At 39.0% G+C, this 17162-nt stretch overlaps 1 protein-coding gene across 3 annotated transcripts in view; it reads left to right on the plus strand.

The window, feature by feature from the left end:
* PCLO (piccolo presynaptic cytomatrix protein) overlaps positions 1 to 17162 on the plus strand; it is a 541568-nt gene that overhangs the window by 367561 nt on the left and 156845 nt on the right. For all 3 annotated transcript variants that reach the window (XM_045030493.1, XM_045030503.1, XM_045030514.1), the window contains exon 10: positions 10484 to 10609. In XM_045030493.1, the coding sequence (XP_044886428.1) occupies positions 10484 to 10609 (126 nt within the window). The remainder of the gene's footprint in view (positions 1 to 10483; positions 10610 to 17162) is intronic.

Raw genomic sequence — 17162 nt, forward strand, 5'->3', positions numbered from 1 at the left:
CGTTGCTCAGGAGGTGGGATGTTTATACCCCTGAGCGACAAATGATTTGCCAATATAAGTGCTATTGTAGGCATGGCCTTAGTTAAGAGGGCTCTATTGCACTCAGGGGCAAAATTTCGAGTCTATACTCAGTATTTTCTCAGGCAAGACTTCCACTGAGTTCACAGGTCAACGTTCTGCCTGAATAAAAACCAAGGGAAGATCTCAGGATTTGGCCCAATATGCAGCAAGATTTTGTAAATTATATGGTGGTTCTTTCCCATTCAGCAGAGCTTGGAGTAAGATGCACTGTACTGGAGCATCACAAAATATGCCTGATATAAACATGCAGGTATTGACAGAATACACTGGACATGCCTTGATGTACAAAAAGGCTGTGAGTTATAGAAATCTTTCTTGTAATCATGATTTTCATGCATAAGTCACAGAAAACACCAATACAAAAATATTCTACCTTTTCCCCTCTATGGGAAGGACATTTGTAAAAAAGCTTGACTTAAAGTAACTACTGTAACATTCTGCATGATCCAAGGTGGCGGGGTGGTCCATTCACAAAAGCCGCCCTCTGCATGCTGATCAGAAGCATGCATCCGACAAAGTGGGTATTCACCCACGAAAGCTCATGCTCCAATACGTCTGTTAGTCTATAAGGTGCCACAGGACTCTTTGCTGCTTTTACAGATCCAGACTAACACGGCTACCCCTCTGGTACTGTAACATTAAATGTGTAATAAAGAATGATTTTTATAGTGAAGCCATGAATGTTTGGCTAACATGTTCGCTGAGCAGACTAATGTCTGTCTTTAATAGTAGATGTGTCTTACCTAAGAATCCTAAAAGATCTATGGTGCTTGATTACTATTTTGGTCTTGGAGTGAGCTGAGAGGGTCTCTGGTACTTTCCCATATTAGCTTGGAAAGTAGTTTTCCAAAATAGATAGAGGGCGTTGAACAAATGGAGATGTGATTTTATTACCTCATTTGATGGAACCTAAACTCCACTTTGTTGAAAAGTGTAAATCTAAAGCTATGTTTGTGACTTCTGACTAAACTGCTTTAGAAGCTAGAGACAGAGTATATTTTAAATGTGGTTGGATATTGGGCTGTAAGATATTAGGGTTAGATATTCCCCTTAACAAAGAAAGGGAAGGGGAAGAGGAGAGACCAGAACAAGCAAAGAAAAGTGAAAATGAATGGAGAAAGATAAGGATTAGTTGTTGCAGGTTGCACTAATGGCAACACAGCAGACCAAATATTCTTGATTGCTGTTGCTTGGAGCAGGGGCTAAGAGTGCTTTATATAGATATGAATTTAAGAGCCTACCTTTAGGCATCAAGGCCTGATAGTGTTGTCTATAGATATTTATTGAACCTATTAACAATCTCTAGGTGCTAACAAAAGGCTAGTTTGGGTTGCATCATACAGACAATAGTGAGGGGTGGAGCAAAGGTGCACTGCCAAAATGGGAACACAGGAGGCACTGTGTGTCCAGGGCTCCCTGCTTGCACTGAGATAGTAGAGTAATTCATGGCATGTCTTCTTCCAATGCAGCCACACCCTACTCCATACAGCCAGCCAGCACTGGCATGTGGTTGGACTGAGCCATGGATCCATCTACCCTCTATCTCTCCCCATCCATGCTCTGTCCAGTTTCACCAAGGGGGAGGCATCTTCGACACTGCCCTTGCACTCCCCCAAACATCATGGTTGTGACTCAGGATCCTGTATGAAATGAAGAGAGGCATGTTTCTAACTCCCTTCTCCTCAGTATGGCTGTGTTAAACAAAGGAATAATATAACCCCCAATGTGTGGGGGTTTTAAAAGTCGCATGGGCTATTTCAATGTCTTTTAAATAGACAGAATCCAAACCTTTTAGCGATTCACAGGTCAAAAGCAAACCATTACATTTTACTTGATAATTGGTTATCAGTCAATGAAATTCTTTAAGCCAGGTGTAATGTGCTTCCTGAAAGAAACACTGCTTAATAAGCAGGCTGCTGAATTCTGAACTGTGACAGTTTTTTAATAGTTTCTAATGTGTAGCCCCATGTAGAAGTACTCTGTGATCCTTCCAAGTATTTGTCAAATCAGCATGCGCCATAGCCGCAGCTGGTGTAAATCAGTGTTGCTCCACTGAAGTCAATGGACCAGCTGAGGATCTGACCCTATGAATATCATATGGTTTAATGGTCTATGGCCAGAAAAATGGGAGAACTGAACAGATTGAATCTGATTTCGAGGAAACATCTTCATGTAGCTAATTTAGTTTATAAAAAATTTCAAACTAATTCTCCAGAGCACAAGCTTGAAAACATTTGGCAATCCAGCACTGGTTTTAAAAGTCACATTAGCTAGAGTATACCACAGACTGTAAATTAAAAAAAAATACAAATTGCTTGTTTTTATTACACTTGCAGCACCGGAACTGATTTTTTTTCCTTGTGCGATCTGTCTGCACTTTATCCTGACCTGTTATCCAAAGATACTCATCATGTCACTGTTATGTTGTTTTATTGCTGTTTATGATATCAAATGCAGAAAGCTAGAAAGATTCTTTGCAAGGAAAACTAGTCTGAACACTTTGTAGCAGAGAAGTTTTAATGTTTTCTGTGGCTGATCACTTTAATTCACAAATGTGTCCTGTGTCATGATGTAAAATTCCTTCAGCATGTAAAGGGTTACCGGGATCCTGCCTAACCTGCTGAGCAGTGCACCCACCTTATGAAAATCAGGTCCTTTCTCAAGCAGTGTGCCCAAGATCACTAATTGCATTTGAAAATCTTGACCTAAGGATCAAAAATCCTGAAGTGAGGGAAGATTGATCCCATATAGATACTTATCTACTACTGACACAGTGTAGATTACTATTCTCCATATATATATATACCCCTTTCCTACAATATTTTGCCTACACCCACTGTGTGTTCACTGAGAATCTATTGTCCATATTAATTGCTTCTTGCCTGATTTTGCACACCTAATTAGACAAACAAATGATTTTATTTTTGTAAAATTTAGCCCAGAGAAAAGATTTGCTTGGTTTAGCAGTTGACAAATATTTGCACACAGCTTCTGCATCAAGAACCTGCCATTCATGAATTGGTAAACAAGTCTTAGCTAAAATATAGGGCTTTCCTTTTCCCCACCCACTCATCAGATAGTGTTCACACCAGTCACACAAGGATGTCTGCAGCCCTGTAATGTTATTTCTGAGAAAAATCCCTGCAAACTTTATCCTCAGCCGTATCTAGATGTAAGAAAACTCTCTCTCTCTCTCTCTCTCTCACACACACACACACACACACACACACACACACACACACACACACACACACACACACACACACACACACACAGAGAGTATTTCTCTGCTGTAATGCATCCAGCTTTAATTTATGTAATGGGTTATTGATATTTATTTGGAAGAGCAAGTATCATCACCATTTAGTCATTGAAATACTTCCCGTAACTCTGGATTGCTTACTTTCTAATGGATATACTGGAGCTGTGTGTTTTTCTACTAAGTGCTAAAGAGATTTCATGAACCTCCCTACAGAGAGTGCAACGTTGATTGGCAAAGATCTTATTTTTATTTCTGATACGCACAAGGAGACCCATAAAATGATATTATAAGCTTTTTCTGTTCCTTGAAATGAGACTTCTAGAGTCAAACAAAGCTGATGTTAGGTTGCTGAAGAGAGAAAAAACATCTATAAATCTATAAATTGCCCATTGCACAGGATTTTTGTAAAGGAAAAAAGAAAAGTAATCTCTTGGTTGATTTTAGCAGCAGTACAACTGCTTCAGCTTCTGCTGATCAGTACTGGGCCTGGACTGCAAATATCATTGGTACAGAGCAAGAATAAACCATTGCAAGATTCTTCAGTAATTGGTACAAACATTGAACTATTGCTGCACGCCCTGCTGCTTTGGATCCTTACTGTAAAATATAGCAGATTTAATAAAGTGTGTGTACACGGGTTACCAGACATGGCAGACTCCAATTTTTCTTCTAGGTTTGATGTAATCACACACAAGTGATTAAAGCTCTAGAAGTAAATCTCCGCTCTTGGGGTCTGGTTTGATAAAATCACATTAACACAGTCATTATAAGCATGCAGGAAACCGCTTCCACCCAGGCTTGATTCATCCATCTTTTCCAAATTCTATAAAGCAGCTCCTTAGGCCTCCACAGCCTTCTCACTAGGACTGTGGCAAGTTTCTCTCCTTGTATCATCATTCACAAGTCTTTTTCCTAGATTACAGGGGTTCATCTCTTGGTATAGGTATTCCATGAAGTCTTTACCTTTGAGCCCTTGCCTGGAGAGACCTAACATCCTCTACTCTTTCCCCTCAAGTCTCCCAATAGAGACACTCCTTGCTCTCTCACTTCACACTGGGTGACTGGACCTGCCTTTTATATCCTGCTTCTCCTTCCCCAGCTGGCCTTGCTGTAGCCTACAGTCTCATGATGGGCCTGGACCTCTCTTTAAGGTCCAGCCACCTGTGGCAAGGTGTAAAGGTTCTGATCACGCCATGAAGTCAAAGGGAAAGTAAGAGAGAGCTTCAACAACTCAGAGCATATGGCCAACATGAAAACAACTCCTTGAGTTGTATCTTCTCGGTGTGTCTGAATGTGGCAGAATCTGGTCCTTGATGAGGATAAATCCATAAATTTTAAGCCAGAAGGGGCCATTATGACCATCTCATCTGACCTACATAACACACTTTATACAATGTCACCCAATGATCCTACATCTAGCCCAATAATTTGTGGTTGAACTAAAGTGTATGTTTTAGAAAGTAATACAAGACTCCAAGCACTGGAAAATAGGAAAATATCAGCAGCATGAAAATGCCATTGATTTTACCTTTTTGCCGTCTTTTTAGTGTTCTTGTTTTGGGACTGTCAGGGCTGCTGCAGTCTAGTGTGTCAAACCCTGTTTCAAGAGAGAGGTTGTCTCTCTTCTCACTGAAATCAGAGATTCTGTGGAGTCTTCAAAGAAGTGGACAGTCACTTACTACAGCCTTTGAGGCAAAAATGCTTGAAATTTGCTACATATCGCCAACTACAGGCAATCTTCAAAATGGAGAGTGAGCCAAATTCTGGTCTCATTTACACTGTTGTAAATCTATTGACTGAAAATGGAATTACTCCAAGAGTATAATGTAACTGAGAGCAGCATTTGGCAGATAGGCCCAGATCCTCAAAAAAGTATTTAGGCTCCGAACTTCCACTGAAATCTTTGAAATCAGTGGAGGTTAGGATCCTAAATACATTTGAAGATCTGATCTGTAGTCTGTTTCACCAATGGTGTAAATGAGGAAAAAAGAGAGTGGCAATTTATTTTCACAGTGGGGTGCTGGTGCTCATTAGGACACCAGACATGAGTTCATTGGTGTCATACCTAAATTGTGGGCATCTGTTTACTTTACAGAACCAATTATGCAGTTTGACCTAGTTTGGTGCGATTGGGAATATATGTGATCAGGGCTAGTATAATATTTTATGAGTCACAACAGAGTTACAATGGCAGAGCGTATAACGTCCATAACAGTATACTTTAAGCAGTCTATTCTCAACTTCAAACATGCATGTGAAAAAAAAAATCATAGATCCTAACTACCAGTGACTCAATCCAACATTTTTTGTATTTTTTCCATAGCTTTGAATTCATGCTAAAATAAGTCCTTTCATTTATTAGACTTTTGTCATTTTTTCTCAGACTTTTGTGAGTATCTGTTTTCAGAAATAAGTAGCTGCTTATAAGCCAAACCAGTAGCTGTCTGTGTATTGAAAGATACTACAAATTCATTTTCCTGTGATACATTTCTTTAGAGTTGAGCATCAATTTCTGTCCTTCTGTGAATGTTTTGCTGAGGGTGATAAATCTTAAAGCTTGAGTTAAGATTAGCTAGCAAGAGAGTTTCACAGCCTTGAGAGATCAGTGAAAAAACAGTTGCAATTAATTAGCAGTGCTTCCAGCTTTGAAACATCTTAAAAGGATTGTATCTAAATGTATAACATTCCCTTTGAAGAGATGTTTTCTCAAAGACAGTTGAAAATCCATAGCCAAAGGTAAACAAGGTGCCATCTCTTATTCAAAGCACAATGATTCAATTTTTGATGGCTAACTGGACCTCTCTTTTGAAAAAAGAAACTTGGAATTCATAAATCAGAAAACCAGAAATTGAAAGATGAATATCAAAATGGTTTGAAAGATGGAAATTAAGACTTAAAGATTTAAAAGAAGAAATAAAAGATCAAGGGGGAAAAAGAGATCTGAGAAACTACATTATGGATGGTATTTTTTAAGCTACCCACATTCAAAGTGATAACTTGGGCAATGTCATTACAGACAGAAGTAATGAGGGCAGGATTTTTAATAGGCACAGTATACAAAACAGGTTTGAAAGTCTGTTTTCACAAAACCCAAAGAGTGAAAATGTAATTCCTGTTATGATGATTTAAACCCAGCAAATCAGAATTTTCCAAGCTAGTTCAGTTAGTTTAAACCACATGCTGATCTGTTCTCAAATATTTCTTTTAGAAACTTACATGGCCAGCCAAGCATTTTTTAAAAATTTCCTTCCCGCAGAAAATTTCACATTTCCAATTTTTGTTCCAATTCGGAATGAAAATATTTTCAGAATTCCAAAATTTTCCACAGCAAGGGAAATTCCAGTTTCCTCACAGCTCTGGTTAAGTGCTGGTGTCCCACCCCTAGCACCTTACAACAGCGCTTAGGGTTCTTTACTGGCTGCATGTTCTGGGTGAAATGTTAAGTGTTCATTTTGACGCATAAAGCTCTATGGTCCTGATCCAGTGCTGATAGACATCAATGGAATGACCCCTCATTAATTCATTGGGCAATAAATAACATCCTTAAATGGCTTGAGGTCTGTTTATTTGAGATAGTACCTCTCTTCCTGTGCTATGCTGCCACAGCTTTGATTTAAGAGAGGGAGCTGCCGGCATGATGTTCTCTGTAAGGGCTCTCAGCTTTCGAAGTTACTCCCCAACATGGTCTAAAAGAGATCATCTCTGTTGACCCTTCAGGGCACATTGCGAAGCTCATCTGTTTGTTTCTGTGGACTTTAAGGGTGGTGTATTTTCACTTGATTAAGTTACAGATGGTTCCCATAACCTGCATGATGTGAAGTATTCATCTGTTTTAAGGACTGAATCTTTAATTTCTATAAAAATCACAGAAGAGCACAGGATTGATGCATTTTATTTTACTATAATATAAAGAAAGAAAATAATAATATAGTACCCAATCCAGAATGGTGATAAATTCCCCCAACTCCCATTGAAATAACAAATAGAGAAATAATCAAGTTGATTTTTTTTCATTACAATGAATAACGATTTCCCCTGAATGTAGAACCTTAGAATAATCCAAGATTTGATAATAGCACAATCAGAGAGCCACACCCAACCATTGTTTTATGCACAGCATGAGACAACTCACTATATGCCAAATCATCACCTTTAGAGCATTAGCAGTCCTGCAGCTATATGATTATCCATGTGAAGTTTTATACTTAAAGAAATATCCACTCCCATAATTGTTATGCTTTGGTAGGAAGCTGATTACAATCCCCTATGCTTGTAATTATATTGAATGTCTAGGTGACTTCTATGACATTGATTTTCTTGGATCCTTTTTGTACTTATTTTAGAGGGTCCCCTCCAAGTCAGCCTATTTTTCCTCAGTTCTTAAATTAATGTTATTTATACACACAAGAGAAAGATAAAAATTTTGTTTTCTCTCAGTGAGTGTCAGGAAAAATGAAGTGGCTGAACAGAAAAACTGTGTATGTACAGAACATTGTATTCAGTAAAGTTTTAGCTGAGTGTCAAGCCAAATAATAAAGGCAAACAGGATATGGGGTTAAAATGGCCTCAATTTTTATTAAAGATACAAGTATTGGATCCAGCCATACTCCGAGCCCTCTCAACTCCCACTGAAGATATTCAGAAGCGGAAAATGCTCAGCACTTTGCAGGAGTACTCAGCAGCGGGCACAGCTGAGCCACATTTCAACCAAATCAACTTAACTTGGGAGGAGATCCTTTCCAAACCAAACCCAGACCAATGTTCATTTGTAACCCACATCATGCAGGACCTACATGCACTGACCTGCTGTTGGCAACCGCTCTTGAGGGCCCAAGGCTCAGTTGTATGTTTTGAGGATTCATGTAGGGGCATGCTTTCCCCATAACTAGTGTGAATGGAAGGGACTTGTGCTCCTGATGCCAGTGGATCTAATCCCGCTTCACGGACACATACTGCATGTGCACACTGAGTGAGCTGCTTTGCTGAATCATGGTTTATTGGCAAGGACAACGTATCTGGGTACAACCAGCTAAAAACTGAAACACCCAAGATGCCCGACTAATACATGGTTGTACAGTATCTCAGAGGAAGGTATAGACCCAACCAATAGATAGCCAAATTGGGATGGAAAAACCTAGTAGGAATCTCTTTCCTGGCCCTAAGGGCAGTCAGACCAGGAGACCAATCCAGAATAAGCAATGAGATAGCAAGAAGTGGAAAAGTATCTTCATGCCAGGCATGACACAGCCTATACATAAATATACCTTTAAGGTAGTTGGTTATAGGATATACCACATAGGTAGGATTGTGGGGAGGAACCTGGATGCTTCAGGACAGACCCACTGTGAAGAGGGTTGGAGCCAGTAGCTCCAATTGTCTCTCTGGCTACTTAGCAGCCTTTATGACAAAACCTGACTGCTTGGAGCACTAATAGCAGTCTCAGGGAACACATGAATATGAAAGGATATGGCGTGGCAATGATTTTGAGCTATGGGTTTTACATAGCTGATGGCTCTAATCGCCCAGTAGGGGCTGAGTTATTAATTCATAAATTGAAAGCTAATGACTTTAGCAGTTATAACAAGGATGGAAAAATTAGTCTTGATGCTCTTAGATAAAAGTCTGAAACATCTCATTTATGATTTTTTTCTTCAAAGGCAAATTTTATGTTATACTCTAAATATTTTTAAATATAAAGAATGCAGGAAGAGTTAGATATGCATGATTTAATTTTATGGCTTAAATTAAAAAAAAAATTTACAGAGTATTATCAACTTTCTGAAAATGATGATTTGGTGATTTGTTTCTTCTATTCCACTATGTTCAGCTTAATAACTTTTAAGAATTGAGCAAGTATTATTTTAACATCAGATGCAGAGATTCATCAATCTACTTGACAATATCTATTTTTATCTGAATTAATTACCAAGGATTGAAATGCTTGCTTAGTCAGAAAATGTAGATTCATCAAAACTGAAACTGTTTGGGGGAAAAGGTCAGAACATCCTGATTTGGAAAAAAAAGACGAAGAAGAAAAAATAGTCAAAATATCAGGTTTTGATATTTTTGAAACAAAAAGTTTCATGTTCCAGGTTGAAAAGCCTTTTTTTTCAAAATTCAAATGAATTTAATTTTTTTTAAAAAGGTCAAAATTGAAATGAAACATTTTGAAGTAATCAGAATGTTTTGATTGACCCAATCTGATTATTTTTTCTTTCAGGCAATCAGTTATCCAAAAATTTTGAGAATTTGATTTCCATCCTGATTCAGGACTAGAAAAATATTTGAAATCTTAAAAACTATCACTTGACAGGAAAACCACTTCCCACCCAACTCTACTTAACACCACCATCAAAGTCAACACCATATGATTGTAGATTTCTTATATTCTGATAATATCCTTTGATGTAAAAGCAAACATGTAAGAAAAGTAAGAGTACCTTCCAAAGACTGTGTATATTTGCAGTTCCTGGTTCTCCGCTATCATTTGTTCATCTAAATTATATGTATTTTTTAGATATGTAATAAAACTAAGTGCAGCCAGATTATACCTGCATTTGCTGTATCAAATTAAGGATCGTTGTACATATATCTGCTATCCCAATTAGCACTTTTGCAGTACGTTGTGGTTATTAGAAGTACACAGGGTAGATTTTAGGGTATATTTTTAGTGTTATGGGGGAGGTTTGATGGGTGGCTTCAATGATACAGCAATTACATCTGGAGAACTTTTCCATAATACCCTTACATTTTCCATAAGTTACAAGGTGACTGAACCATACTGTTATGGGGCGGGTATTCACCAGTGAGGCAGGAGACATCCATGCAGATAGCTTCCATTTCGGCAGAGCTAGAGTTTCCCTTCTCTGTGTATCTCCAACACCCAGGGAGTTGGGAGGCCTCTCCTTTTCTGAATTCAGCAGGTCCATGTTCCCTTTCCACTAGAGAAATTCTCTATTAGCAAAGGCAGTGTGGTTTTGATAGTAAAATTAATCTCCATGCTCAAGTTCAGAAGCTGCTGTAGGTGTTTGTTTTCCTTTATGTAGCCTGTGATGTGTCTTCTGTCCTCATTTCTCTTCAGACAAATTTCCAATATTTGTGTCTCTGCCCATACCTGTTGTTTCTTTCTTTTGATTGCAGGCAATGGACTGGGAATCCGAGTTGTAGGTGGGAAAGAAATTCCAGGGAACAATGGAGAAATTGGAGCCTACATTGCCAAGATCCTCCCCGGAGGCAGTGCAGAACAGACAGGGAAGCTGATGGAAGGTAAGATAAAGGCATCATCAAAAACTGGCAACCAAGGAACGTTCTATTGCATGGTTTGTGGGCTACATTCATTCTTTCTCCAGGGCAGCACGCAGTGCAAAGGTGGGGCAGAAGGCATCAGGGAGATAGTTACAGTTCCCCAATTCTAAGCCCAGACCCCTCTCCAATGAGACTTAAAGCAGCATTTGGACTGTTCAAAGATCAGATCCTCGTGAAAGGTCCTTTAATGACTCCTACAACAATGGAGAATGTATATGACAGAATGGAGCTGTGACAAACCCCTGTCAGTCCCAGTACACTCTGTACACAATATATTAGTATAGTTTCAGGAGTTCAAAACAGTACTTGCAAATATTTGTTTTAATTCTATGTTTAGCTTGACAATGTTTTTATATCCTTTATTACGCCCACTGAACATGCCCATAAATGGGCTTTTCTTCTTACAAACAATTGAGGAATGTCTGTTCTTCATATGAGTACCTGAATTCATCTGCAAACAATGTTCATGTGTGGACAAGAGTTCCCTTCTCTTAATTCATCATCATTTGTTGTTCCTCTGTTTAAAATAAAATCAGTCATCCAGAGCAGAAACGGACCAGAAATAAAGAAGATTGAATAGTCAAAGTGAGTCCTTCTCAATACCCTCCTTTCCCAATAGGTTGACATTTGTTCACATAAACTTTTTGATACATGATCAACAAATATATTTGCAGGAATCAGGACTGATTCACAACCATTTCCAAACATGATAAACTGAGCAGAGAACGTCTTTACAAAAAGAATAATCTCAATACACTCTAGGAATAACCAGGAATAGAATTTAACCCAAATTTGTTGTTGTACCTTTTGGTTTTAAAATGCTTGTTATTTTCTTTGTCAATAATATTTTTTAGGCTGTAAATAAGGAAAAAGTTCTATTTTTTAAAGTAAATGTAAAGATTAATGAGGAAATTGCTCAGTGACAAAAATGTTCTCTTTGTTTTTGCTAATGGCCTGATTCTGCCATTGATATATTGAATTAGTGCCTGATTCTGCATTTGGTTCCATTGCATTCAATGGTTTAGTTATGGAATAAGGTGCATGTCTTCAGATCAGACTACTGGTTCAAGAGTCATTAATATGAACTAGGAAACTGTTAGTTCATGTCTGCAGCATCCACACAGGGGAGTTACAGTGCAACATTTTGGTGTGTGCTGCTATTCAGACCCCTGTAGTCTAAACTGTGCAGCTGTGTAGACAAGACCCGAGTCTGAATAAATGTTAAAGTATCTGGCCCTACCTCTGTTCATGTTTCCCCACAAATATTTACACCTTCCACCCATAAAAATTGGTGTTGTTATGACTGGAATGTCCATTTCCTTAACTAAATGGCTTATGTGGAAATCCAGAGGATGATTAGGAAGCAACAGTGTAATATTGCCCACAATATGGAGTGTTTTGGGAATTAGGAGAGGCAGTTAGCGACTGAAAATCCACTGACTGTGCTGAGGAAAAATCTAGCCTTTTGGGCTCTTTTGTTGTGAACACCTTTTGGAATAAAGTTCTAAAATAGCTCCCAATATACCATTAGTGATATCAGCTGTGTTAGGGAGAAGTTTGAATGTTCTAGGTCCAGCAGACAGTGTCAAACCAAGTGACTGGTCATCTGAATTCTCCTGTCATTACCACTGTGTGTCATTGCCATGGTTAGATGAACAGGCTAATGAAATATTTATCTCCTCTTTTCCCTTTCCCTCTGCATCATCTGAACAGCCATATTTTAAATTGACCTTAATAGCTCAGTTCGGGACTCAGTTATATCAGCATAACTCGGAAGTAACTCCCTCAGAATCAATGGAGTTACACTGCAGTTGTGTCCCTCTTACTGAGAACAGAATGCAGCCCTTGGAATAGCACTGAAATATAGTCTCATTGCTGCTGTGTAATCTGTTCCCTATCAGGATCAAAATTAGCATTCTAGTGGGGTATGCCCACCCACTCGATACACTTCCCATTAATCATAACTTGCTGAAAATATATCTTGCTCAATCTTACCATTACTGCCAAGTGACTTTTTATATTGTTTTAAAAGGTTAGTGTTCATCTGCAGAGAATATTTGGCTCTGTTGCGATTGCATTTCTTGATCAGGTGGACATGTGGCTAATGCTGATTTTGTTTTCTGAACTTCTAAATATGCTAAAATGTATTTGATTTGTAATAAGGTCTGGTAGAACAGTGTGGATCTAGCGTTAGTCCAACAAAGTTACTAGTACTGGTGCCTGAGAGTAGAATTTAGCCTTCTATGTTTTTCAGTCTCTCTGTCTCATCTCATATGAGAAGGCAGGTTTATATCTTACACATATGGTTATTTGCAAATGTTAATGCTCTTTGATCAGCAATCTATTTGTATAGCAATCATGATTCACTTTGGTGCTGTAATGATTCGTGGCTGCCTATTATGGTACATACTCTGTAGTTATCAATTAAGCATATACAAATGTCATCAGGAACAGAAATCATGACTCACCAGCCTTTCCACGAACGTGGCCTCCACTCATTACAAAAGAGCAATATTTCCATTAGCTCTTGTGGGGCAGGAAACTGAAAGCACTGGAACAGGTCTGAAATTCCTTCCAGTGGAAAAAAGTGATGAATATATGCACAAGTCAGTATATTACAATGCATCTTGCTTGTATGTTCTTTTTGGATCAGTTAATGTTATTAGGTGTATCAGCAGTAGTGATTAGGAAACACCAGTCTTTCTGGGTTCTCTCATCTTGAATTGCTCTAGGAGTTCAAAAATAGCTCTGATTCATCATTCATTGGTGTCACAGAAACTGGAAGTGGAAAGCTGATTCCACTGAGCCATCAACTGCAGATACTGTCACAGTTTGATAGATGCGTGTCTTTCATATTGATAGAGACAGTTCAGTAATCTTCCACCTGTTATTGTTTTGAGGGGTGCATATAATATTTAATTATAAAAAGAGAGAGAAAAGTGATCAGTCACAAGATTTACAAAAAGAATTATGATTTGTGTGTTGTAAAATTATTTTTTACACAAAATTATTAAATTTGCAAAGTCAAGCATTCAAATATTAGGGAATGCCAGAACAAAGATTGCCTGTGCAGCTTTCATGCATATGTATTTTGATACAGTCTTTAATTAAATGATCCCATACTATTTTTTCCCATACTATAATTTCACTCTGTTCACATAATAGACAGTGCTCAGTTAATGAATTCAATATTTTCTTTTATCCTTATTGTGCAAGGTGTAAAGTTAGGCTTTGTTTACAGTGAACTATTCAAACCCTGCTATGGAGATAAAATTGTTAATGTCTTCCTGGTCTTTTCTGTGGTGCTTATCACTCTAGTGTCTGAGTGCTTCACAAACATTAATTAATTTATATTGAGAACACCCTGTTCGTGGTAGGGTGGTATTGTCCCCATTTTACAGACGGGGAACTGAGGCAAACAGATTTACATCAATAGTGTTTCCTAATTTGGGGTGTCCAATTGAGACACTTAGGAATTTTTCAGAGTCCTTAGCATTTTATATCACTTCATATTTTCAAAGAATAGTTCTCATTGACTTCAATGGCAGCTATGAGTGCTCAGCACTTCTGCAAATCACACCCCATGGTCTCAGGTCAGGCATCCAGAAAACGAGGAACACACAATTAGTTACTACCTCTGAAAAGCCTTATTTAAGTGAATTTCCCAGCATCAACATCATAATCTGAGGAAGAGTCATAGTCCGGGGATAGAATCCCATTCTGCAGGGCAGCATTCAACTGCCTTAACCATGACACCGTCCTTTTTCATCCTGCATCCCCTGTCTCATTCATTGCCCCCCTTCCCACTTCTGCATCAGATGAGGTAGGAGTCCTATGGGCAACAGCCCCCTTCACCTCACAACCTTGATTCATCCCCAGAGCCGGTCCATTCTGTGCACTCAATGAGGCAGGGTACCTACGGAAAACATAATATATGGTCATGTAATTAAGGACTGTAGCATAATGGATCAGCAAAAGGCTGCACAAGTAACTTTAATTCTGGCATTTCCTAACTATTGAGCTCTTAATAATGTTTTTTTAATGCAGTTTTACTGCGGTGTTGAATTTCCTAGGGTTTTGAAAAAGCAAACTAAAAAAACTCCAGAAATTCCATCATATATTATTATATTTACCTCAACTGGGTCATGAGCTAGGTTCCAACCTTTAGATCCACTGCACAGATCTCTACCACTTGAGCTAACTAAGTAACTGATAGCTGTAGCAGGTAGTCATCCTCTATATGGACCAGCACTGGAGGGGGCTGGGACATTTTGCCAGTGGTTTTCACAGATAGTTGCTGAGCACAGAGGAATGGTGAGATTTAGGAATGAAGGGCTCCATTCTTGGCTTTGGAGCGGCCTTTGTACTCTAGTGGGCACGAGCTTGTCCCATTCTGCCCCATCACCTCCAAACTGTCTCAGATTGGTCTCTTCCCAACCATTATCTTCTTCTCCAAGCCCATTATCTCCACTTAGCCAGTCTCAGTTTTCTTCCCCAAGCTTCTCATCACAGACCCAGTATAGGAGAGACAGTGTCTCTGTTTTCTGTTTCAGTGCCCGCTGCAGCCCAGAGCTGGAAATGCAGGGAAACTCCTGCTCAGCCCCTGACTGGAGCATACCCAGTGAAGACTGAATCTTCTGGGAATTTAGCTGCAAAGCTCTAGGAAGTCTTTACTGAGCATGTGCAAACTAATTTTTCAAAGGTTTATAACTTCATCAGATTTGGGTATATTTTCAGAGGGATGGAAAAAGACATATCCGGGGTACAGTGCCCTCATCCCCCCACCTCTTGCCAAATGTCAAGTCCTTCCTTCAAATCATGATTGTGCTAGAGATGCTCAGAGTAAAAGTCCATGGAATTTTTTAACATGGGCAAATCAGCATTTCCCTTGTCTAGTCCTTGGAAATGGCTGAACCATTTTGCATGAAATTTTTCAAAAGAATTCAACACAAAGCGGACGCTCCGCATGGAAATTTTCTGCTGAAATGGTTACAGTGCGGCAAAGTTATAATCAACTGAAAACAAGGTGTCATCATGTAAAATAGTCAGGTAACTTTAGTAATAGGTGGTACCACCAGCCCCACCTAACAGATGTGTAGTCATCTTTGCTCTCGCAACCTCTAAATCCATGCCACACTTTAAACTAAAAAAGGGGAATTAATAAAACCTAAAATAAAAATCAAACATAAAATCACCTACTCCAAGTAGAGTTTTGACCCTGAAAAAAGGACAAGTGCCAGATAATCCATGATGTCTGTTAGGGACTTCTTTATTGCTGCTTATTTTACATGGAAAGTGATCAGATACTGTGGTGATGGGCAGCAGTGTAAAACCCTAAAATAGATTTATATACATATACACACACATAATTCATACATTATATATAAATATATTCTCACACACAAACATAGTAAATATATAGTATACATATATAAGCATGTTTTGGATGTGTGAGCATATAATGTCTGCAGCCTTTCAAGCACCATTTCCTCTAACTGGAAAAATAAGAAAACAAAATGTAATAAGAAAAAAAAACACATTAACAATGTGAGGGAAGAACAAATCCAAACTTCCATTGTACATTGAACATGTAAATATGTCACCCTATTAGTAAGCATAACATGGATGGATGCCAACTACCTTATTAGTAATTAATATTTGCTGTGGCATTTTTAATATATTAACCATATTCTATGAGATAACAAACAGTCATACTGCCCAGTTCAGTTTTGGTGCAACTCCATTGAAATCATGAGTGTTGTACCTTATTATCATGTAATAATAGTGAGTAGGCCAGGAATCATTATCCCCCTTTACACTGGAGTTGAATTTGGCCCAATGACAGTATAGCAAAGAGAATATGAGATGTGTATAAAAAAATAATGCTACTCCGTAAAACATTTCTGGGAAGAAAGATGGCACACTGTCTGCTGTAATAGGAAACAGGCTATTTACAGTACATTCTGTTAGAACAATGGTGAAGTGCAGCTGTATTGCTGACTAAATTCAGGACAATGAAGTAACATGAATTACATCTTTGTACATAGCCTATGGGAGACAGAGTTTTATTGTCCCAGCCAGGGGCGGTTCTAGCTTTTTTGCCGCCCCAAGCATGGTAGGCAGGCTGCCTTCAGCGGCGCGCCTGTGGGAGGTCCCCAGTCCCGCGGACTCAGCGTACCCGCCGCCGAATTGCTGCCAAATCCGCGGGACCAGCAGACCTCCCATAGGCACACCGCCAAGGGCAGTCTGACTGCTGCCCTCGCAGGGACCGGCAGGGCGCCCCCAGCGGCTTGCCGCCCCAGGCACACGCTTGAAGCGCCAGTGCCTGGAGCTGCCGCTGGTCCCAATAAACTAAATAATTTGTACCTTGCCTTGCACATCTCTGCTTAAATGCATTGAAGGTTTATAGCATACCGTTGGTGAGAATCAGTTTTCATCTACTCTTCATTAGCTATGGGTAGGTGTGAAAAATCGGACAGGGGGTGGGGTGGTAATAGGAGCCTATATAAGAAAA

This window comes from Mauremys mutica, chromosome 1 (assembly GCF_020497125.1).
Source record: "Mauremys mutica isolate MM-2020 ecotype Southern chromosome 1, ASM2049712v1, whole genome shotgun sequence".
NCBI lineage: Eukaryota > Metazoa > Chordata > Testudines > Geoemydidae > Mauremys > Mauremys mutica.